General features: G+C 35.1%; 2 protein-coding genes across 3 annotated transcripts; one reads left to right on the forward strand and one right to left on the reverse strand.

Annotated features, from left to right (window-relative positions):
* Window positions 1-7,045: 7,045 nt before the first annotated feature.
* On the forward strand, window positions 7,046-15,200 carry LOC131001947 (patatin-like protein 6). 2 transcript variants are annotated; one of them, XM_057928595.1, is made up of 3 exons: window positions 7,046-8,559; window positions 10,637-10,962; window positions 12,903-13,307. In XM_057928595.1, exons 1-2 carry the CDS (start codon window positions 7,465-7,467, stop codon window positions 10,904-10,906), a joined length of 1,365 nt encoding a protein of 454 aa, XP_057784578.1. In that variant the 5' UTR covers window positions 7,046-7,464; the 3' UTR covers window positions 10,907-10,962; window positions 12,903-13,307. The 2 variants fall into 2 exon arrangements, with proteins under 2 accessions (XP_057784578.1, XP_057784579.1); XM_057928596.1 differs by lacking the exon at window positions 12,903-13,307 and adding an exon at window positions 14,497-15,200 and having other exon boundaries at window positions 7,048-8,559.
* A 1,014-nt stretch (window positions 15,201-16,214) lies between these two features.
* Window positions 16,215-21,435, reverse strand: LOC131001948 (chorismate synthase 1, chloroplastic-like). The gene is made up of 13 exons (XM_057928598.1): window positions 21,047-21,435; window positions 20,313-20,463; window positions 19,971-20,047; window positions 19,796-19,854; window positions 19,590-19,673; window positions 19,360-19,452; window positions 19,076-19,156; window positions 18,259-18,390; window positions 18,007-18,109; window positions 17,776-17,870; window positions 17,623-17,688; window positions 16,986-17,070; window positions 16,215-16,741 (listed from the first exon to the last, which is right to left on the reverse strand). The coding sequence occupies exons 1-13, from the start codon at window positions 21,183-21,185 to the stop codon at window positions 16,593-16,595; spliced, it is 1,314 nt and encodes a 437-aa protein (XP_057784581.1). The 5' UTR covers window positions 21,186-21,435; the 3' UTR covers window positions 16,215-16,592.
* Window positions 21,436-26,108: the final 4,673 nt, after the last annotated feature.

The raw sequence follows: 26,108 nt of genomic DNA on the forward strand, positions 1-26,108 counted from the left end.
ACCTAAGTTGACAATTTTTAGAAAAGAATAAAAGAGAGAAAAATTGGTGTCAAAAGGGAATAGAACAGAGTGAAAACTTGGTGGAAAAATATTTACGTTATAACTCCTTTTTCATATATTATATAGATATAGGTAGGGATGGCAATCTACCCGTGGGTAATGGATATCCGCGAAAACCCGAACCTATTAGGGTGGGTTTGGATACCATTTAATATCCACGGATAGTTTCGTGGTTGCAATTCACTATCCATTTAGTTCGTGGGTATGGGTTTGGATACTTACTATCCATACCCGCGAAACCCGTTTACCCGCGAAAAATACCCGCCAATTACCCGTCAATTATCCGTGAATTACCCATCAAGTATCCACAAAAAAAATTCATAAAATATGGGCTTTGAATATATATTTTGAGATTATGGGCTAGCATATCATATCTTAAAATAGGCCCAAACAGAAACTGAACTAAAGCCCAAATTCTAATAGTCTAATTTAAATTTGAATTTTGTTGAGCAATTATAGAATTTTGTTGGATTTTATATTTTAGTTGATGAATTTGAATTTAAACATTGTTCTTTGTGGATTTCAACATATGGATTTGAACTATGTTATTTGTGTTGATTTTTTTTTTCTATTAAATTTGTTGTAAATTTATATTTAAATTTTGTTTCGTGAGTATCTGGCGGATAGTAGGTGGCGGGTATCTGGCGGATAGTGGGTATCCGGCGAATAGCGGGTGACGGATACCCATTGAATAGCGAGTTCGTGGATACCCGACGGGTAGCGGGTATCCGCGGGTAGCGGATTTGGATACCATTTGATATCCATGAATAGTTTCGTGGTTAAAAACCACTATCCATTTAATTCGTGGGTATGGGTATGGATAGTCACTATCCGTACTCGTCGTACCCGATTACCATCCCTAGATATAGGAGGAGGTTTAAAAAATATATTTAGATTGAAAATGCGAAAATCATTTTTAGTCATTAGATCGTGAAGATCTATAGTAAGAATATAACACCTAAGTTCAGATCTTATGTGACAAAAATTTAATTTTTTCAGAGCATATAATTTTACGATTAATATTGCGACATTATACGTTCAATCAATGGCGGGGTAATAGAACATAGGTCTTGTACGAATTCTTAAATTTGGGCTCTATATTGATAGTTGGAAAAAATTATAAATAAAATATATTTAACTAAATAATACTTCATCTGTTCATGAAAGAACTTCCTACCTTTTCTTTTTGGGACGTCCACAAAAGAAATTTCTACCTATTTTTGGACTATATCCCACCACTTTTAAATATATCATTTACTCTTACTTTTCACATTTTAACTACTCTCAATACTAATTAAAACATTTCTTTCGTGGACGGAGGGAATACGTCTTTTTGTCAAATTACATAATAAGCACATAAAAATTAAGTCATTCACTTAACAAGTGTTGCTTTGCTTGTAATTTTTGAAATAAAATCATTAACAACAGTTTTATCATTAATTTCTTCCAAAATTGAATCAATTGTTCTACTATTTTATAGTACACTTTTCATATCCATATTGACAATTTCTAATCAATTAAGTTTAAGCACAAATATCAAGTGCACAACTAGATAAAGTGATTAAAAAATAACCAAATACTAAAAAGAAATTGTAGAAAAAAGATCGCACCAATAATCTCATATAAATATTAGTGTCATAGACTCATAGAAATTAGAATTTTTGTCAATTAAAACTATCATCAATAAATCAATAAGCAATGAAAACAAAAATTGAAAATATAAAACATAATTGAAAATTTTAGAGAAATTAGCATGCTATAGACTTAAGAGGCCGTTGTAAAAAACTTAAAAAATAGAAGATGAAAGAGAGAGAGACGTTCGGTTTGACAATTTGACCGTGTAAAAAACAAAGGAGAGGTTGAGGCACAAAGGATTGAGCTTGAGAGCAATTCTTATTTCATAAAAAAATGGAAAGTATTTAGGTCCAAGCTACTAATTGGAAAGTATTTGGACCCTAAACCTTAAACAAAAAAATACTGACAAAAAAATGCAGCCAAGGAGAACTAATCTCGAGTCAAGAAAAAATAATAAACACTTCACCAAATAAAAGGATATTGAACAATAATAGCAATCGACCACTTCGCAAGGCTTAAAAAAGTTATAGTTCTCATAAGAACCAACTATAAACATATTTTGATAGTTATAGTGAGATTTTTATTTGAAGCGGTTAAGTGTGATAGAATTACAGTTTAATAATGACTAGCGATAATTACCAACTAATGTCAAATATTATATAACTGTGGATAGTTTCTCTAAAAAAACTACGGATAAATTGATATTCATATATGACCAACATGTTTATATACTAAGGTTTAAATATCAATCATTAAAAAAATATTGTGCCCAAAAATAACAGCCTTTTGAGGAAAGGAACATAAAATACGAGAATAACACTTGGAACGTAGAACTTTATAATGCATAAGGCACTGACGGTAAACAATGATTGTTGATGATCTTACTTTAGGGTTTTACCTATATTTATAGGCAATAACTACGAATTCTACTAGAAATAAGATTCTATTTAGACTTTGAATAGAATTATAATTATCCATATCTATCTTCATATTTTTCGTGTTGATCTTCTTAAAGTCATTTTGACCCCGATTTCGGTCTTGATTAGCAGCGGCTGTCGAACTCTTTCGATGATGGGTTATGTCTCCAAAGAATAGGGCTCACATTATCGTAGACAATATCATGTGGGCCTCGATCAGAATGGTTTGGAAATCAACGGACTCGGTGGAGTTACGTGGGTCTTTTGTAATTGGGCTTTTGCTTATCCTATGCAGCGGCGTATTGGATTGAGCAGCGCTGCCTTCTTACCATTCATGTTGTTTCTCCTCTGGTTCCTTTCCTATTCCATGCTTTCAGTTTCGGATGTCATGCATGGAGATGCATATTTTTGTCCTCATCACAAAAGTCCTCCAAGTGAAATTATTTCACGACCTTTTCTTTTAAAGAGTGAAAGGTCATCAATAAATGTAAATACACATCCAAAGAGTCCAATAATAACTATTCATTAATTCTACTTTTAGGGGTATTTTTTAATACACATAACTAAACGGAACAACCAAAAATAAAAATTAAGTCACTTGAAGTGGGACAGAAGGAGGACAGAAGGAGTAATATCATAGGCAATTCATCAACTATATATGAAAATCCATAAGCAGACAATAATTTCGTAAGCAAGGATAATATGTGATAACTATTTCAACTTTATTTTAATTTATTGGTGAAGTAAAGTTGAAATAGGATGGAATTCGTCAGCACGATCTGTTTATCTGCGCAAGATTCTACCTATTCGTCAACATTTAGTCACAAACATATTTATATGTTTTCAATAAAAATAAGATAAGTCTATATATTATTGAACTTAATTTGGCCGAATTTTAATTTCACACATTAACTTAAAAAAAATGTCTAGTAATTATTAAACTTTTAAATTCATCTAATTTTGACAACGAGTTAAATTTCTCCCCAATATAATGCTGACACTAAAATCTGAAGTGGCAAAAATAGTTAATGAATACAACAGTTTTATTGTTACTTATCAAAACATCGTCTGTAAATTAATGACATTTTTGTTGTAATTGGGCAAATAAATCGTGAGGAATTATGCTTTCATAAACAAAATCTGATTTAATTAAAAATTTAATATATATAATGCAAATTTTAAATTAACGTGAAAATCAGAATTTAGTGAAAATTAAATAAGTTACAAAATATTGTCCCTAAAAAAATAAATACTTCTTGACTTTGTTGGCTACGAATTGGCGTTCTGAGTTAATCCCATACCATATTACCATATTATATTCCCATGCGTCATTCACAATTACACCATCCAATCACGGACAAATAGTCAACTATCAATTTACACCGTCGATAGTTAACAATCAACGGCTCTGATTTGACAACACATTCCCATTTCTCAACGGCCCATATTTATTGATAAATACCTGAAACAGACATTTTCTTATTTGGTAAAAGTTTTACCCTTTATTTTTCTTTTTACTTTTCACCTACACATAAAATACTACTATCTTAATTTTTGTGTCCAAAAAAAGGTCTCGAGATAGTCGTAAATTCGTGATGGAGGGAGTAAAAAAATTGTCCTATATACTTCATTTGTCTTAATTCATGTTTCTTTATTGGGATGTTCCATTTCAATTAAATGTAATTCACTACAAGAAATCACGCGTTAAACGACCGAAAAATTTGGTCGTTAATTTTTGCGGCCTTAACGACCAATATACGATCGTTTCACGATCAATTTTTTTTTAATTTTTTTAATTTTTTAACGATCAAAAATTCGGTAGCTAATTATTTTTTTAATATTTTAATATTTTATTTTTTTTGACGATCGAATTTTTGGCTGTTAAAATTAGTTTATATTTATTATTATTTTTTTATATTTTAATTTTCGGTCGTTAATATATGTTTTAAATTTTTTTAGTTTTTTTTTAAATTAATTTTTTTAACGACCGAATTATTCGGTCGTTAATATTATTTATTTTTAAAATATTTTTTAATATATATATATATATATATATATATTATATTTTTAAAGACCGAATTTTCCGGTCGTTAAAATTATTATTTTTTATTTTTTTATTTAATTTTATTTATTAACGAAAGAATAATCGATTGTTAATATTATTTTTTCAATTTCTAAAATTTTTAAATTTTATTTTTCAAATATTAATTTTATTAATATTGATTATTTGATTTAATATATTTTCATAATAAATTATTAGATTAATTATAATAAATTATTAGATTCATTATTTTCAAAATATTAATAATTTTATTATTTTTCAAATATTAATTTTAATAATATTGATTATTTGATTTAATTTATTTTCATAAATTATAAAATTTATTAGATTTATTATAATAAATTATTAGATTCATTATTTTCAAAATATTAATAATTTTATTATTTTAAAATAATAAAATTATTTTTCAAATATTAATTTTATTAATATTGATTATTTGATTTAATATTGATTTTATTGTATATTTGATTGTTATTTTTCATACTCATAATTTCTTTTTTTTATTACAATAATATTAATTTTTTATTATTTTAAATTCGATCGTATATTTAACAACATTGTTTCGCCGGCACCACAAGTCTTAGATATCATCTCGACATATTATAAGGTTATGAATGATTAATGATATTGTATATTGAAACAGAGTTTAAATAAATTAATAGGTACTATATATGTTAGGTCCGGAGGGTCACGAATAGGTGTATGGGAGGAGGAGGAATACACCTATAGGCTATTTTTCTCGATGAATTAAAACGAAACTTCAAACACAAACTGACTCAACTTGTTTACTGAAAAGAGTTTTGACCAAAACAGGGTTGACGGCTGATACTGAATACTCTTCAGTAAGGAGTTATCAGTTAAGTCAAAGACGTTAACTGATACACGTAAGGCTTCAGTCGAGTTTGATAAACAAAGATATGTTATGAATCTTACTGACTATCAGAAGATAGATCAGTTAGACTGATAACACACGCAACGGAAAACTTGTTTCGAAATAGCCTGTGTAATTAAACACGTTGTCAGTCGTTAGGTTTCTCTTTGCAATCAATCAATTTTCAGTTTAAGAAGATAAGAGCGTAAGTAAGAATATAAGTACTGAAAGCTGTAAATAACACAGAGATTTTTACGTAGTTCGGAAAACACTTCCTACATCCACGGTCGATTGATCAGACCAACAACTTCACTGAACAAGTGCTTACGGGTGCACTGCAAACCGATGCTAGTGCTTACGGGTGTACAACAAACCTGAACGTGTGCTTGTGGGTGCACACAAACCGAGACGACTGAAGATCCTATCTCCAGTACCAACACACCTGGTTGGATTTCTCACTCTTAGTGCACACTGGGCACTAGGACCTCACGGAGACAGAACACCGGTCTGAACTCCTTTTCGACACAAACACTCAATTCTGTAGGTTGAAGAGAGGTTTGAAAACTTGTCAACTAAACCACAAAGAACAAGTTCTTTGCAGTCAGTTTTACCTAGGCTTTGGATATGCAATATTTGTCTAAGGTCTAAAAGAATGTATGTAAATAGTCGGTAATTACCGAGGATTGGCGTGCCCTCAATAATTTTTCTCGGTATTTGCCCCTTCTTTTTGCAGTGTGTACTGTTTCAATTAAAGAAATGAACAATGAACATAGAGGGTTAATTATATTTTTCCTACTATTCTTCCTAGCTAACGTAATGGAATATGTGTTGATTTATTAACCCGAAAAGATAAATTAACTATATGTAAATATGGGGACTGAAATTAGAAATTTGTCAATTGGGGATGAAATTACTTAAACCTATCAAAATATGTAAGAAAAAATGTCATATCTTTTCATATTTTATTTTCAGAAATAACTTTTTCACTTGGTTTCAACTATAAAAAAGTAAAAAAAAAAACTATATAAGAAAAAGTTCACTTAGTTTCGTTAAATAAAACTTTTTCACTGAACTAAAATAGATATATATATGGATTTAAATAAATTTAGTTGGTAGTTTCGTTAAACCAAAATAAACATTTTTTCATGGAAAACACTAACTAAAAATTGAAAAAAAGAGATAAAATTACCACTTTTATCAAAAAGATTAAAGAAAACAAAAATAGTTATAGGTTTTTAGTACTCGAATGGATAATAGGAGTTAAATTTCTATAATCTTGAACAAGTACAAATATTATCAAAATAGTTTTTATAATCTTGAACAACGAAATTTGGAAATTTAGTTGGGGGCAAAGCATCGCTTTTGCAAAGTTTAGGCAATAAAATACCAAAGTTTTCAACTTATGTAATAAAATGCTAAAATCTGAATAAATTCGGGAGATAAAATGTAATTATTTACATTGAAAATTTAGCAAAATAAAAACAAATTTACAGTCAAAAGCAATTTCATTAAAAAATGAACCAATCTATAAGAACTTTGAAATAAAAGGTCAAAAATGTCGATAATAACAAAAATCGGATTTTGTTTCGGATCTAATTTTCTTTTCCTTCATTTTTCTTCTTCTTTCTCGGATGCTTTTTCAATTTATTTTTTCTTCAAAATTAAATTCTATATAAATTCCGAAAGCTAAACCAGACATTCTGCAAAAAAAACTGCTTTGTATCGTTCTCTCTCTCTCTCTCTCTCTTCACCATATCCATTTTCTCAGCTACTTTCTTCCCATCAATTGATTGCCATTTGACTCTCCCTCTCTCTCTAGCCTGCAACTGAAGAACTTGTAACCTTACTGGTTCTTTAATTTCAGGCTCATTATATACATATATATGCGATATATACATGCTTGTGTATATGTAGATATATATATGTATGATCAATTTAGAGAGACGTAGCAATTCCGCGAAGAAAAAAATCGTTCAAAAATGGCGTATCTAGATCATGCTGATGGCATCGATACAGATAAATTGAGCTACGAAATTTTCTCAATTTTAGAGAGCAAATTCCTTTTCGGCTACGATGATCCCAAGCTCTGGGTGCCGAAGCAGATTCCGGAGCCTAAAAACGGCGTCATCCCCATCGGCGAGGCGGAAATCCACGCGATCAAGAACCAGAGGGGGAAAATCTGCATTCTGAGCGTCGACGGCGGCGGCGGCATGCGAGGCATCATTCTCGGCAAGGCGCTGTCGTATTTGGAGGCTGCGCTGAGGAACAAGTCCGGCGATCCGGACGCCAGAATCGCCGATTACTTCGACGTCGCCGCCGGCACCGGCGTGGGCGGGATATTCACGGCGATGCTCTTCGCCGCTAACGATCAGAGCCGCCCGATTTTCTGCGCCGACGACACGTGGAGATTCCTCGCCGCCGAGGGGAAGAAATTCTACCGTTCGCGGCGCCAGAAAATCGGCTTATTAAAGCGAGTTTTCCGCCGAACCGGGTCCGCCGGTTCGGCCAACACCGGTCTGGAGAAGGCGATGAAGGAGGCGTTCAAGGAAAAAAAGACAGGCCGGAGTTTGACGCTAAAAAATACGCTAAAACCGGTTCTAATCCCTTGCTACGATTTGAACAGTGCGGCACCGTTTCTGTTCTCGAGAGCTGACGCGTTGGAGTCGGATAGCTTCGATTTTAATCTGTGGGAGGTGTGTCTCGCCACGTCAGCTGAACCGGGTTTATTCAGCCCGGTTTGCATGGAGTCGGTAGACCGGGTAACCCGGTGCGTCGGTGTCGACGGCGGGTTGGCGATGAGCAACCCGACGGCGGCGGCGATAACGCACGTGCTGTATAACAAGCAGGAGTTCCCGTTCGTGCGAGGGGTGGAGGACATTTTGGTACTTTCGCTCGGGGCGGGCGGGCAGCTGATGGAGGGCACCTTCGATTACGAGCAGGTTCGGAAGTGGACGGCGGAGGATTGGGCTCGGCCGTTGGCTCGGATTTCCGGCGAGGGGTCGGCGGAGCTGGTCGACCACGCGGTGGCGATGGCGTTCGGCCAATGCCGGAGTAGTAATTATGTCCGGATTCAGGTCACAAATCTTTTCTTAATGACTCTTTTTAGATGGAATTATTTTCTAGTTTTAAAACTATGGATAATAATTAAGTTGAGTCTTGATTGAAAGTGAATTTGCATTTCCCTTGTAGATGTCTGACAAGTCAAAATTCATGAAACAGGTCATGATTCGTGCATTAGACCTTATATTAATTTTTTGATTCCTCAGTCAAAGTATATATGTAGCATGTAGGTAGCGTTAGTTCTTCTTTAAGTTCTAATACTGTAAGTCACACACACATACGATGCATTTGTATTTGTAAAATAAGCCAGGAATAGAATGTCTCAATTTATTTCATTGGTGTAGTATCTATTGTTTCATCATGGGCTCTTATAAATGGGGATATATAGGGCAGGTGGATTTTTGGGGCCATGCAATTTAGTTGTGTCTATATGAAGGGGTGGGTGGGGTGGGGGTGACAGTAATTATATATAATCAATATTCTGACTTTATTTACTTTGTTCTCCACTTTCACTCTTTTTGAGGATGTTTATTATCTGACGAAATGAAATAAATTCTATATACTCTTGTCACCTGCGGAATGTTTCAACCTTTAATATTTCATGCTAATAATGATGTTTTTCCACTTAAAAGGTTAGTTGGATTTTCAAATTTTTTACATGAAAATATACCTGCAGAAATGATTTATTTTGCTTTAAATCCCGTCAAATTTCCGGCAATCCTATTCAATTTTCATATATTAAAAGATTTGTCAAGTAATAGATTTACATGATTTCTCGTAGTTTGGGATATCACTGGCCAAAGATGTTAGAATTGAAAAGTGTGTGATTCTTTGGAATATATTTGAATATTTAACTTTATGTTTTCTATTCCAATTATTTCAAGATTTACTTCATTTTTGTTGATGAGCATGCCTTATATGTATATGCATATTAGATAATCAGTTCTATAGTAGAAGAGAAAAGAAGATTAGACTTGAAATATTGAAAATAATTGGGGTTGGGGACATAATGGTAAGTCTTTTGCAGTTTGCAGTAGGCAGTGTGCATATGTTTTTTTCTTCATTGTTTTCTTGACTGTATGCCATTGCCAACAGGCCACAGTAAAGTCACATGTTTTGACTGTATGCTGTTAAAAGTAGTTTTCACAATATCCATGCATCATTTTACCAGAACTAATAGAAACTGGTCTTCAAATCTCATGGGCCCACATTATATATTTGTATATATATATATATATGCATGTATATCCATGATGCATCTTCTGTCCAGATTACTGGAGTGAGAAAATGATGAGAGAGAAAGGAAATGGCTAAACTGAACACAGCTTGCATTCTTGTCTGTTTTCTAGAGAGATAGTGTGTGAGAGCCCTTTTCTCATGCCTGAACAGGAAATTGATTGCATATACTATAAGTGGGATATAGCAGTGGAGACTGTCGAACCCCCCAAAACAAAAATATAAATAAAAATTGCAATTATTTCCCATAAAAGACAATATTATAACATCATCATTTCATTTTTAGTATTCTTTTGTATCACCTAACGTGGAAGACTATAAAATGTGAATATTTTTGGAGGTTTTGATATACTCCCTCCGTCCCGCGAAACGTGACCCACTTTCCTTTTTGGGTTGTCCCACGAAACTTGACCTGTTTCTAAAAATGGTAAAAAATTTACCCTTTATTCACCTTTTCACTTTTTCACCTACCACACTTAACACACAAAATACTAATTTCTTAATTCCCGTGTCGAAAAGAAATGGGTCACGCTTAATGGGACGGAGGGAGTACATATTTGGGGGATGATTATGATATTTGAGAATTCCCTTGAAACAATGAGTACTGTTGAAGCATATGATTAGTTATGGATGATAATTTAGTTAATTAGGGCCTAGTTGTCTTCTTCAAATCTGTGGCGTGGATATTGGATAATGCTGATTGCTGAGTATAATTTGGAAGTATATTAATGCTAATGATGTGCATCTCAATTGTTGGTTAGTTTTCTTGAAATGTGAGCCACTAGTTGTGTAGGTATTGGTTAGGTATTGATCCCAGCCTAATATATTTTTTATTTTTGTTTCATGAACCAACAGGCGAACGGGTCGAGTTTCAGTAGGTGTGGGCCCCACGTTGATTCGGACCCGAGTCCGAGCAACGTAGACCTACTTACTGGAATAGCAAATGAAACACTGAAACAGAAGAACGTTGAGTCCGTCCTCTTCGGAGGCAAGAGGCTCGGGGAGCAGAGCAACTCCGAGAAGCTTGACTGGTTCGCCGAGCAGCTCGTCCTCGAGCACCAGAGGAGGAGCTGCCGGATAGCTCCGACCGTCGCATTGAAGCAACCCGTCTCGAGACCATCTTGATCGATCACCACAATATGATCTAAAACTAGCCTTTGGGAGCAAGAAAAAGGAAACGGGTAAGCTCTCTCTATTATGATGCATTACAATTAATTAAAATGTCAACTAGCTATTTATGAGAGTAATAATTGCTACATAATGTTTGATTGATATATGGGTTAGTTTCCTAAATGAATCAAGAATTTGTGACGAATCCTTATCGCTAGGACTAGGAGTCTAGAACACACCAATGTTGGTTTGGTCATGGTCCCATGTTGGCCTCCAACGGTGTCGTTTTCGGCATATGCAAAGCAAAGGCAATGGGAAACCTAACAATAACAACTCTTGGTTGTTGAAATAGTTTCACATTGTTGTCTGCCCACCGACACCAGTACTTGGAGGCTTGCAAGGGGCATATTGGTCATTTTAGACGACCAGGTAGGGGGTGGGGAATAATCCCATGTTTGGTTTTTTAACAACCTAATTCTAAATGTTCATGCCTTTCTAAATAGGGTAATTTGTTGGGATCTCGAGTTCAATCATAGCCGTCCGTCCCTCGTATGATACATAACATAGACGTTTCTCATATGTAAACATGTTGTCTAAGCACTTAGCTAGCCTTATGAATGAAGAGTGTCAAACTATATATATATATATATATAAGGGGCGCGCTCTAGTGAGACCCCCTATTTTTCGTGTAACATGAGGACAATGAATAAGACATATTACTAATGAGCAAAATGTATATCTAACGAACAAGATGTATATACTGATGAAAAACAAAATTTAAAAAATTGGTAATGAATAAGACATATATACTGATGAACAAGATAATATATACTATGAATAACAAAATTTAAAATATTCTGCTCCCTCTAGGATTCGAACTCTGTGAAAAAAAATCACCCTCCAAATACAATATCAGCCATAGGATTGATAAAATAAACGCACCAGAGCGTGTATCATGTTACACGAAAATTAGGGGGTCTCATTGGAGCGCGCGACCCCTATATATATAGGAGTGCGCGACCCCCTATTTTTCGTAGGATTGATAAAATAAACGCACCAGATCGTGCCTCATGTTACACGAAAATTAGAGGCTCTCATTGAAGCGGCCCCCTATATATATATATATATTCAAAAAAATGAAGTCCTTTTCTCAAATGGGTCTACCATATTTGTCATTTTGAAAATGTAGGTGGGGGAGTAGGGTTGCCTTGTAAGCTTTGGCAAGTTTCTTGTCCATACAAAACCTTGGCATGAGTTTTGCAGGTTATTAAAGACAACTCTTGCCTATGTTTCAATCTTGTATTTTATTCATCATTGATCAATATATGAATATCTATGTAGCATTGAATTTATAAGTTCATCCACGAAATAGCGTCCCGTTTAAGGATAGACACGAGTTTTAATAAAATTGGTATAAGTAGAACGAAGATGCAATTTATAAGGGTATTATTAGTACAAAAAAGTAGAATAAACGTATAATTTTAGTTTTAAAAAAATAGAATAAAAATACAATTTATAGTTAAATATAAGAGAAATATATGATGTGATAGTTCAAAAAATTATATAAGATTCTTCTATGTGGAAAAAAAGAAAAAGATATTTAACTATATCTCGTGTGAGCAATGAAGCTTCAGATTAGCCTTCCTACTGTATGAGAGCAGTTGGTTGCTCCATTAGTGTCCAAACAAGTATGATCAAATCTTTCCAATAATGCTCTAAAAAGGACAAGACAATTTATGTGAAAATGTGTGCTTGTTCATAAATCATGATATCTAAGAAATTCATATAAGTTCGAAAAAAAGTAAAAGAACATAAGAATGATTAAAATGAAACTGCCCTTGTTTTAGTTCCCTTTCTTGAAAATATTATTGAGTAAAATATTATGCTTCAAATAATCCCCCAAAAAATATTACACTTCAAAACTTTAATTCAATGATCATATTAAATCTTTTATGAAATTTAATAACTTTAGCTCCTTTTTTAACATGTCAATTTGTACCTTTTTATGCAGGTAAAATGTGTATGAAACTAGGTACAAAGTTCCAAAGAAAGAAAAAAGAAAAGAAAAGAAATGGAAGAAGAAAAGTACTGTTTATGATAGTGGCTTGAACTTTTCTCCTTTTTTCCTTTGGGGTGGGGGGAAGTGGGGTAATGTGTGAACAAGAGAGAGAGAGAGAGAGACAAAGTGGTGGATCTTTGTGGGATTCTTTGCCGGCCAGCGCCCGGGATGGTGGCCGCCGCCACCTCTCCCACGGTGGTCAAACAAATCATTATTAACTATTCACTTTATTTGTACTTTGTCTTTGGGGAAAGTGTGATTTCTTCAAATTCTTTTGAGTCTATACTTATTAATATAACCATCGTAGTTGTTCTTATAATTTTAATTAATTAATATTATTATTAATATTACTACTTATTATTGCGCCTTTATGATCTCCAGAGAATATTTTTAATCTATTTACGATAACGTATAACTGAGTAAAGAAAAGAAAAAAAAAAACATAAACTTGGAGGTTTCATTTTAAAATTTTGAAATTCCTTATTAGTACTCCTTCCGTCCCACTTCAATTGGCATTTTTGAGTTGGGCACGAAGATTAAGAATAAAGAGTTAAGAGTGTAAAGTAGGTAGGATTCACTTATTTTATGTGAGTAGAGAAAGTAGGGACTACATACTATTTTAGGAAAGTGTCAATTGAAGTGGGACAAACAAAAAAGGCCAGTGTGCCAATTGAAGTGGGACGGAGGGAGTATATATTTGTCCCCAAAGGGACACCAAGCGGTGCGACCTCCTGTGTGTGAACAGTGAGGTCGTGGGTTTAAACCTCGTTGCTCTCCCTCCCCAACTCCCCAAAGTAAAAAAAAAGAAAAGAAAAGTATTGTTAATTTACATGTGTATTAAATTATATATAAAATATATAAGTGATTACTATTTAACCAATTCATAGGCTTGGCGATAGCAAGTGTAATATGATTCCCTTGGAATTTCTTCCTTGCCAAGTTAACGGAAATGATCGTGGCTTCTCTTGCAGTTGTAAACCCCAAACTTGATCGAAACAAAAATATTCCATCCGTAGGGACGTCATGATTCTGAATGAGCGCCACATATTATTGAGTTGGAAGAAACCCATCTCAAGTATCTCCTCTTCCATTCCAAGCTGCAGTAGGTGTGATACATTCCTTACCGTGCAAAACCCTTATATATGTTCTCGTCAGCATCCTTCAATAAGTCAATGCATCCACCTTATACCCTTTCGATCTTAGTTTTGCATTCAAGAACCAAATAGCTTGCTTTGAGACAATGGAATCTGGATACTGAATAACTCAACACTCTTGTTTTGAATCCCAATCCCCTCTTGCCTTTGGCTTGCACATCGAATCCCATCATCCCACCAAAAACCCTCACATAATTTGTCAATGTCTTCGCAAATTGTATCCGAAAGCATTGCATAGCATATGTAGGAATGACAAACATGGTTTTCGTACATCATTTTCGTGTGAATTATTGTCATTTCCCTTCATGTTTTGCTTATGAATGATTGTTTGTATCTCAATATTGTGCTTTGTTGAGATTTAATGCTTTGGTATGGTTTTGGAGTAATTTCAGAGAAAATCAAAGAAAAATTGGAGGATTATGGAAACATAAAGTTGAAGTACATCTCGAGAGAATCCGTGAGCGCAAATGGCGACGTAATCGGAGCTCGAACGAGGGAGAACGGAGCCGACAAAGTTGGCTACACACAGGACCCCACGACCGCGGTCAATGAGCAGTCGAGTCAATTCGCACCATCGGTCAGGCCACAGCCGCGGCCCCGATTGCGGGCTCCTCCCCCTTCCCCCCTCCCCCATGCATGTTCCATGCTCATAGCATAATAAAAAATGATCTAAATCCAACGACAAAAGATATGAGGGAAGCCAAATGCTTTAAGCACAACATCAACAAAATTCCAATTAAAAGTATCGAAAGTCTTCTTGATGTTCACTTTCAGGGCCATATTCTTGCCCCTAAGCGAACGGTCCATGCAGTTCACACCTTCAGAGGCCAGGAGAATGCATTGATGGATGGATCTACCAGAAATAAACCCAAACTGATTCGGAGAAACGATGGCAGAAGCAATTGTGTTGAGCCGAGAAGTAAGAATCTTAGTGATAACTTTAAGGAGAAAGTTACTCAGAACGATAGGCCTGTAATCCGTGATGCTCATAGCGTCTGTGAAGCAATCATATTTCTCGTGTATTGCACGTGATGCAAATGCTAATATTCGGAATATGAAATATGACGAGTAGTGCAATATTAATTCTTTAATGAAATGAATTAAGATTAATAGTTAATTAAGTTAAATTTAACTTAAGAGAATTAAAGTTCATTAGGAGATTCAAATCCTAATCCTATTAATAATCCATAGCTTAGTCCGAAACTCCTATAAATAGGGAGAGTGGCGCATAAATCAGTTTGAGACTCAGAATTTTCGTCATCCCCTAGTAGAAGATGATCGAAAATTTGTCTTATTTTTTAGTTAATTTAAAATTAGTGATCAAATTCTAGAAGAATTAGATCACATGATTTTATTTGCAATATGTGTTATGTGATGGAAAAAGATCTCCTGCTGTGCACAGCACCCCTACTGTGTAGGAAAATAGGAAGAAAATAAATAATATTAAAAAAAAAACAAATTACCTTGTTTTTGTGCACAGCATGGTGTTGTGCACTATAGAGAATCCTAACCCGTTCTGTGATAGTTTTAAATTAGAATTTGCATGTTGATATTTTGAAATATTACTTCTATCAGATTTTGGCAATAAATTCCTCACCTCTTTCCATCATCTAAACACTTCAAGAGCACGTCTAAATTGCAAATTGATAGAAAGATCATGCAATTAGTTGACAATTACTCCCTTCTTTTTTATTGCTCGAAATTGAATTGTCCTGATATTACTCGAAATTATATTGGCCCGAGATTACATGAGATTATTTTTGTCACAAGAGTTAGGCCAAGGCTCATAAACCATGACTAATCCTACGTGGCACTCTCCCAAGATTAAGTCACAGGCCCTATCTATCAAACCAAATAAAATATAACATTACTAATCTTGTCTAATCTTATTAACCGAACACCCCCTTTCTGGATGTAATCCGAGGATAATCATTTTAATATATCGAAAAGCAAAAAGAAAACACCAAAAATTTAAATCTAATTAGAATGTAAAACTTGAAAGTATCATTGCACACTTTTTTTCCCCACGAGGAAAAAAAAAACTCAGTAGAGCTATTATTTGCTAGTGGGAAGCATTAAAAATAATCAATTTAATGGAGAAAAACAAAACTCAGCCACAAAAGTACACGATTCTTGTATTCAAGGTTCAAAGTAGAAAATTCTTTCACATTATTCGTTTCAAAATTAGCAATAATTATTTTGGGAAATATACCAACTACATTGAAAGTACATACACAATGTTATCACTAAAAACAAAAAAAAAAAGATCAAAGATAGAAGCAGATTACAGACAAGAATTAAATGAACCTCGACCAAAAAAACAGCAGATAGTTTGCCTTCACTCACTTATCTGGATGGCCCAGGATAGAGAACGGGGTCAAATAGGAATAGACTCGTACCAGACAAGTTGAATGAAGAAAAGCCATGGTCGGACTAGCGCATCGAACATATCAATAGAACGAGTCTACTAGCCAACAACGAGGCACCATTATAGGTGAAGCTTTGCCTGTGCGTCTTGGGGATGTTCGAGGGGTTCCTGTAATGCTGGGTTTATTGGGAAAAGATTACACTGTGCGTACTGTGCCATTAATTGATCAACGAGCACCATGGCTACGACTGCTTCCACCATTGGAACGGCTGCATGGCAATTATGAGGCGCATAAGTGGCATGTCATGATGCATAAACGTTTAAAATGAGCTCTAGAGCCGACCGAGACTTTGGCCCAGATAAAAGATTATTAAGGAATTGACATTTAAGTTTATAAACAGTAATTCACATAGAATAGTCAACGGAAGTCGCAAGAGAAGTCATGTTATTATGATAAAAAAGCAATTGAACATAAAAAAGAGGAGCACAAACATCTGTGATTCAGTGGCATACCTCGTGGAACAACACAAGGATCATGACGACCTCGTGCTATGAGCTCTGTGTCGTGTTTGTCTCTAGTTACAGTATTTTGCTTCCTCTGCATAGAAATATGATATGTTTAATAAACATTACATTCCATTTGAACAAATTACACAACATCCATAAGACGACTTGAACTCTCCTGGGCACAAGAACCTTAGAAAAATATTCAAAGAATGGTAAAGGGGGAAAGGAATTGATTGAAAACAGTGATTTGAAAAAGGATTTGTAAATAACTTTCCATTAGAGTATGTGCCAAAACCCACTTTTTAACATGATCCTGACCCTCTACGAGATGAACTTCTTGTACTTCAAGTTCAAGATTTTTAATTTCAGTTGTGAACACAGGAAAAAAAATATCAAGGGCCGGATATAAACTGCATGGATGCCGTAAACCCAAAAAGAAGCTGAAGACAAAAGATAAATGGACATATTTGAGAATTTCACATGGCTGTGATGGTAACTGAGCTAGAATGACCTTACACTTGCATACAAGGTTTGGATAGATAGTTCTTACTAAAACTACCCCTGAGCGATCTGCTCATCTTTGGTTCTGAATAGAGGTTACAGGCATGAAGTTAAGGGACAAGAAGAGAGAAAGAGCACATACGGAAATTGTCGATGTTGGCTTGAAGCCGATTCTCATGTTGATGATTTCTCCATTTGATATTCCACCCTGAAATTGGATATTTGAATCATGAATAATGACGTATTGGAAAATGATGAAAAGGAAGACCTGTCGCTGAAAATTAAAAATCATTACCTGTATCCCACCAGATCGGTTGGTTTTTGTCCTAATTCGACCATCCTTATCCATGTAGAATTCATCATTATGCTCACTACCGGTCATGAATGTACCTGGTTGAGATTTTAATCAACATGAAATTAGAGCTGCAACAGATGTCGATAAGAACTATAACTTGAAAGAAGTTTCCATGTAAACTGTTGACGGTCATGATATGAATGCTAAAGAAGAATTAGAAAGCTTTTGTACCAGCAAATCCACTGCCAAACTCAAAGCCCTTTGTTGCAGGCAATGACATAGCAGCTTTAGCCAACTCTGCTTCTAGTTTATCAAACACTGGAGAACCAAGTCCCTACAAAAATGCAAAATGATTGCTTAGAGACTTTCCCCCCTGAATAGTAAACTGTTAAATAAACTACAAGTATATTGATAAGATAAGCCAAAGGTGGGGGTGAACGGGGCCAGCGGGGAGAAGGGCGGGCATAGAACAGGTGGGTTTACCCTTGGGACATTCCGAACAATGCAAGTGACAACGCCCCCAACAGAATCACCTCTCACCCTGACAGCATCGATAGCAGCAATCATCTTTTCTGCATATTCAGGATTTGGACACCTGACAATGTTGCTTTCTATCTGGAAAAAACATAATCAATAGAGAAAATTAAAAACTAATAAGCCAGATGGATGCCACATAAAATAGAAAAGAAGGAACTTGTAAAAAGAATATGCCTGGTACAAGAAAATAAAAAACCAGCAGGGAAAGAAAAATAGATGATTCGTATATATGGATTAAGTGTGTGGAGCTCAGTTTGGAAACAAGAATTCAGATACACTCAGGTGGCAATTTGACCAGATCACCCAACCCACCATGATCATATGGATCAGCCAAAGCTATACGCCCTATGTTGGAAGTATTTTTAAGTGTTGCACACTGTCTTGTATATTTTTTCTGGGTATGATAGTTACAAATCAGCAACTACTACTAGTCACTATGACATTAGAAACACAGCAAGCAAGGACGTATTTTTAAGTGTTTCACACTGTCTTGTATATTTTTTCTGGGTATGATAGTTACAAATCAGCTACTAGCCACTAGGATAAGAAACACAGCAGGCAAGGAATTGCCCAACTGCTCATTGATTTATGAACCCCCTGCCTTATTTAAGAAAACATCACTTGGAAAGAATGCACAATGATCAACAAGTTTTTATAACAGTATGAGTTAGCAGCTATTGCCAACCAACACATTTCGGCAATATACTTGAGGCATTATTAGTAATAATATGCAGAAGTAAACATGGATCAATGTTATGTTCACCTGATCAAGGGTCACAGTCTCATGATCAACCAGATCTTCAGGAAGGACAACATTGTGCACTTGTGAAACATAAGCAATAATCTGCAATGCGAGCATGAGGATATAAATTAATTGAATTAGAAAACCCGTAACCATGTCAGGGTGAGCATTTTCCATATTATCATGATATAAGATAAGATGTTATCCTTCCCTTTGACTCAAATATCATAGCTGAATCTTTTAGTATGATCATTATCATCCAAAAGCATACAATTCCTCTTTCTTACAACAGCCTAAAAACTTACTTCAGTCCCTGCATATAGCTTTAGAATTTTCTTGGCAACAGCTCCTGCAGCAACTCTCCCGATTGTTTCTCTTGCAGAAGATCTACCACCACCCTGGGTTCCAGAAACAAAGTTAAATAAATCAATAGGTTGATCTTGACGAAAGATGCCCCAACATTTCATGATAATAGTAACCAATCGTGCGGTATGTGAAAGGACCGTATATAGCAGTTAATGTACAAAGATAGTACCTGAACTGATCTAACACCATATTTGAAATCATAGGTTGCATCCGCATGAGATGGCCTATAGGCTTGTGACATTTCAGTGTAGTCCTGGAAAGTTTTCCACAACAAAATATAAACTTTATAAGCACCATATAGCATGCATGCATCTGTTACAATAGTTCTGGAGTGAGCTCACTGACAGAAGTAGACAAGGAGACTAAGGCACTTACATTTCCTCTTTGATCAGTATTGGGCACTTCTACCTTGATTGGAGACCCCGTTGTGAATCCTGGAATGAAGATGACACAACAGCCCACATTAAGAAAATCACAAGGGCCACCAATTGATGTGAAGGTGCAAGACAAGCAAAAGATTCCATTCAGACAAGAAAAAGGTTTGGCTGACCATCAGCAGTCCCTGAAGCAATTTTGCACGTGTCAGTCTCCTTTCTCGGGGTGGTTATTCTGCTCTGGCCTGGCCTCCTAAAAGCAATAAATCATACATTCACATTCAACTAATGCACTGATGGGTGATAACTAACTAATTCATTCAGAAACAACTAACGATTTCAATAGCAAGTTCTGCTCCCAATCTCATTATCAAATCTTTAATCTTGTGAGTGGAAACAGTCTACATTAACCAACACTACCTCTCATAAAAGATAACAGATTCATCCATGTATAGATTGCAGATATATGAAGCTATTAAACAATACAAGAGAGAACAACATAGCAGCTCTGCAAACACCTTCTATCAAGATCTACTTGCATATCAGCTTCTGAGAGGGGAAGTCTGGGAGGGCACCCATCTATTACACAGCCTACGCCTCCACCATGAGATTCTCCAAATGTTGTAACACGGAAGTAGGTTCCATATGTACTGCCAGCAGCCTGTATTTCTGTTCAAAACAAGCATGCAAGTATTCTTAACAACCCCATTTAAGGCATTCAAATATAAATATATATATAAACCTTATTTCCATCATGGACCTTCCTAGACACGATCAGCACAAGTTGGAAATGATATTTATCTTTTCGCATCCCCTGCTGATCGGTATGCTCTAGGTAGTTCAATCAAAAGGACACTAGTGGGATTCGAAACCATTACATTAAGTTAAACACTCCACCAACTAAGCGAGGCATGTTGCAAGAGAAGCTCAAAACATCTCGACAGCCTCAAGCCAAGAATCTACCTATATGCTAATTACAAGAACATAATTATACCAAAAGCTGAAGTAAATATCAAAACTGGAACAACTGTTCAAATTTACTGATAAAAGTGCAACACTCCTCCATCTTGAACACGACGCTTCACATTTCATTTTTATTAGGAATTCACCAACATAATCAAACGCCAACCACAAACAACATTAAGATAAAATCCACCAGCTATAACCACTCCCAGTTCAACCAAAAAAAAACACCAATCCCGCAACTCAAATCACTTAAAATAGAAGAAAGCGAAAATCGGGGGATCCGCACCAAGGCGTTTGACGCGGGATCGGCGAGCAGGCATCTGGAGGCTGGGCGACGGCGGCGACTGGAGAGATCCAAGGCGGGCGGGTCCATCGGAGGACGATGGAGCTCCGAGGAAGTGTTTGGTGTAGAGGCTCGACGCCATTAATCCAACGGTCGCGTCGAACTGGAGTTTGGTGGAATTCTCTCTCTGGTTTGGTGAGTGTAGAGAGAGAGAGAGAGAGAGAGGAAATTTCGGTGGCTCAGCAATTGTAAAATTTGTATATAGATTTTATATATAAAATGTGTGTGGAGAGTAGATGGGTAGTTGGTGTGGGAAAAATAGTTGGGTGTGAAGTGAAGTGGGGCCCGCAACAAGGGTTCGCCACCATGGCACCACCTACCCCTCCTCCGCGCACTCACCCTCACCAATTTTCTTTTCTCTTTTCTTTTTAATAAAAGGCCAAAAGAAAAGAAAAAAATATATCGTTTTTTTAAAAAATTTGTCAAAAAAAGTTCTCTTCTTCAAAAAGTGGCAATGTAATTTTTTCTTTTTTAAGGGAAACGAAGATTGAATTAAACTAAACATCATCAATTACAATCTCCTCTAACCAAGTGACTATGTAATTTAAATATTACCAATTATTCCCTACATATCACTAAAAATGAAATGTAAAAATGACTCATTTCTTTACGAATAAGTTGTCATTGAATTTTTAGTCAAATTTATAGTGAAACCAATCAATTTTCACTTTTCTAAAAATTGTGATTTATGTTTTGACTGCAAGAAATTCAAACTTAGAATTGTGAAAGAATTATATTTAAGAGTCGTTTCGTAGTTTCAAAATTGGCCAGAGTCCATGATTTGTAAAGTTAATTAGCACGAAAAATAAACTTAGGCGTGTTGGCATGTAGATTTGGAATGAGAATTGAATTGTGATTTCTGCACTCATTCTCAATCCTATGATCGTTACGATTTTTGTAATGGAAATTATTGTTCTCGATGAAATGTCTATTCTTATACATATGAGATTAGTCATTCCTCCCCACTCCCATGATTAAGGATGGTAATGTACCCGCAGGAAACGGATATCCGCGAAAACCCGAACCTATTAGGGTGGGTTTGAGAGACATTTGATATCCACGGATAGTTTCGTAGTTGCAATGCACTATCCATTTAGTTCGTGGGTATGAGTTTGGATACTTACTATCCATACTCGCGAAACCCGTTTACCTGCGAACACTACAAAAAAAGTTTCCACTAGTGACATGAGGTTTGGTAGCTATTATATGTGTCATAAAAATTAGTAGCATTTGATGGTGTAACTAATCACTAATAGTTACAATTTTAAATGTCACTAATTTTTATGACACACATGATAGCTACCAAGACTCATGTCACTAGTGAAATTTTTTTTTTGTAGTTGAAAAATATCTGTAAAAATACCCGCCAATTACCCGTGAAATACCCACACAAAAATTCTAAAAATATGGACTTTCAACATGAATGAAGGATGTGGATTTGAACTATGTTATTTGCGTTGATTTTTTTTTTGTATTAAATTTGTTATAAATTTATATTTAAATTCTATTTAGTGGGTGACGGGTATCCGACGGATAGCGGGTGCCGGATACCCGACGGATAGCGAGTTTGGATACCATTTGAAATCCATGGATAATTTCGTGGTTAAAAATCACTATTCATTTAGTTCGCGGGTATGGGTATGGATAGTCACTATCCGTACCCGTCGTACCCGATTGCCATCCCTACCCATGATATTATGTATTTCCACGGATATGATATTATTCTATAATAAAAGTTTATTTTTATATTCAAATAATAATAATAATAAATAATAGTAAAATAATTTAATATTATTAATAATAATAATTGAAAAAAATAAACTCAATAATAATACAATATAATAAAATTAATAATAATAATAATAATAATAACAAATAATAATAGTAGTAGTAAAATAATTTAATATTATTAATATTATAAATAATAATAATTGTAAAATAATAAAACAATTTAATAATAATATAATACTATAATATAATTAATAATAATAAATAAATAATATTAATAGTAAAATAATAAATGATAATAATAGTAAAACAATAATAATAAATGATAATAAATAATTAAAAATATATAAATTAATATAATAATAATAATTTATATTATTATTATTATTATTATTATTATTGTGTTAATTATATTTCATTCATATACATTCATTCCTTGTAAATACCAACAGTAGGAATCCTATATTTCATTCCATTCTATTCTCATTATCATTCCATTCTCTTCTAATTATATTCTTACGTGCCAATCATCAACTAGGGATTAAATAATATTAATCCTTGGTGTTTTCTTTTAATCTAAACGGTTGTCTATTCATCTTTGGAGGCTAACATCATTAAATATTTACCGGAACTATTAATTCAAATGTATCAAATTTCACTTAGGTGATTGGCCGATTGAATTCAATTTCACGCCCCAAAGAAATGTTTTTAGCTATTTTTTCCCTTTTTAAATAAATTTAGTCATAATTTATATTGATTGTTATAGTAGTCATTTTTGTGAATTTCGTCAAAATTAACTCGATCGAGTCTTTTATTAACCAAAACTTGACTGAGTCTTAATAGCATTGGATCAATATCTAATAGTTTACTCAGTATAACTAAGTTTAACCTTTACCTAAATCGGAAAAAAAAAATCCTTTAGGAAAACATAAACTTAATAGCATTGGATCAATATCTAATAGTTTACTCATATAACTAAGTTTAGCCTTTACCTAAATCGAAAAAGAAAAAAAACCTTTAAAAAAACATACTCCCTATGTCCCGCGAATTTTGATACGTATTGTTTTTTGGGTCGTCCCACAAATCTTGACACGTTTCTAAATATAGTAGTAACAATTATTATCTTATATCTCCTACTTTATCACCTTCACCTTCTCTCTCCTACTTTATCACTTTATTATCATCTCTCCTACTTTATCACCTTCCATCTCCTAATTTATCTCATTTATATTTCATTACCTACACACTTAAAACACTAATCTACAACTCCTTAATTCTCGTACCAAAACCAAAAGACAGTATATATTATTGTAGCTTAGAGCATCCACAGTGGGTGACTCGATCATTGCCACTCGAGTCCCCCATTGATCGAGTCCCCCACTGCAGCAAGGGGAGACTCGAGTGAGGCACGATGGACTTAATGCATGGCGCGTGTGTGACACGCACCTAATTAAAAAAAAAAGAGTTGTTTGGCCTACTTAATTTTTTTTTGAAAACTCGGTCATTCGACCATTGTCTCCCTTTTTCTTCTCTTTTCTTTATATACTCAAACACCATTCTTCTTCCTCAAACACCAATCTTCTTCTATCTTCTTCCTCATTATCTCTCAAAATCCCTCAAAAAAAATGGATCCATACAATCCAAACTACTACGATTCAAATTGGGTTCCCGACCTCTCCGGCGATTATCATCCCGATTTTACGAGTTTCAACTTGGAGGAGAAACCTCGTCAAAGCGACGAGAAGGAGGAGGCACCGCCCGCCCACAGTGCATTGAAGCCCAAGAAAAGAGGGCAGCGAAAAGCGATGGCCTTCAAGTAGAAGGCATCGGCTCCTATGCTGGAAGAAGGAAGGACCCCCCATCACACCTATACCCCCCAGGAGACGGACCTTATTGTTCGAATTTGGATAGAGGAGACCAACGACGCCCTCTTGGGTGGAGGCCTATTGGGGACGGATTCTCGACCGGGTGAACCTCCTCATCGACGTCAACCTCAAAATCCGCCAAATAAAGGAACACTTCGCCCGGGTGAGTGCGGATGTGAAGTTATGAGAGAATATTTGGGTGGAGACGTGCGCCAAGTGGCCTTTCGGCCATTCTGACGACATGCTCCAACAGAAGGCCCAAATTATCTTCGCCGCTAGGAGCACTTCCGGCAACTTCACCTACTGGAATGCATGGAAGATGCTCCGAGTCAACCAGAGGTTCAAGTCTATGTACCTCGAGGGAGACGTGCATGACTCCAAGAAGACGAAGACGTCGGAGACGAGCGACTTCACCTCCTCGACGTCGGGTGAGGAAATCACGTCTTCCCGGCCGATTGGAAACAAAGTGGCGAAGGCGAGGTGAGGGCGGCTAAGGGGAAGGGGAAGTCATCGTCATCACAAGCCTCGGAGGCTCCACCCGAGGCCCAGGAGATGTTTGAGAAGTCCGACAGCAAGATCACAGAATCATGGAGATGTACGACAAAAAGAATGCCCTCAAGAGAGAGATCCATGACGATCGGATCATGTTCATGAAGACTTTCGACATGACTCCGGAGCAGCTCGAATGGCACAAGCCACGGGTGACGAAGATCCGAACTCGGCGAAGTGGCGGTGGAAACTAGATAGGTTTTTTTATGTACATAATTGTTAATTATGTCTTTAGATTTTTTTTTAAGTAATTTTTAATTATGTCTTTAGGTTTTTTTTTTTAGTGTTATTTTTAGGTTTTTAATATTAATGCAATTTATTTTTTAAGTAAATTGTGTTATTTAAAATTGTGTAATTAAATTTAAATGAAAAATACAAAAATCTCATTGTGGCATATTGACTCATTGTGGTCCCCTTTCTATCAAGTCAGCTATTAAATCACCGTCACTGTGGATGCTGTTCACTGTGGATGCTGTTATCCATCATTCAATTTTAATGATTTCACAAACTAGTAAAATAAAATTCACAAATTCAAAAAAAATTGACCAAAATAGCAAATATGTATAGAAGGCTTGGATTATATAGTCCGAACTCCGAAATCAATACCAAAATTATTCACTCACAAACAAATTTCGCCTACCATAAAATAAAATTAGATATCAAAGCACGTGTTCCTAATTGTTAACACAACACTACTATTGGATGCTTATTTCTCTCATTTTTAATCAATAATTAGAGCTAAATTTAAGCATTTTGTATAATATAAAAAAAAAATTTAGTTGTCGCCGTTACACAGATTTCACACCTACCACATATCAACCTAAATATGACCAATACAAACGAATCGAATCCAACTAAACAGA

This window comes from Salvia miltiorrhiza, chromosome 8, assembly GCF_028751815.1.
Source record: "Salvia miltiorrhiza cultivar Shanhuang (shh) chromosome 8, IMPLAD_Smil_shh, whole genome shotgun sequence".
NCBI lineage: Eukaryota > Viridiplantae > Streptophyta > Magnoliopsida > Lamiales > Lamiaceae > Salvia > Salvia miltiorrhiza.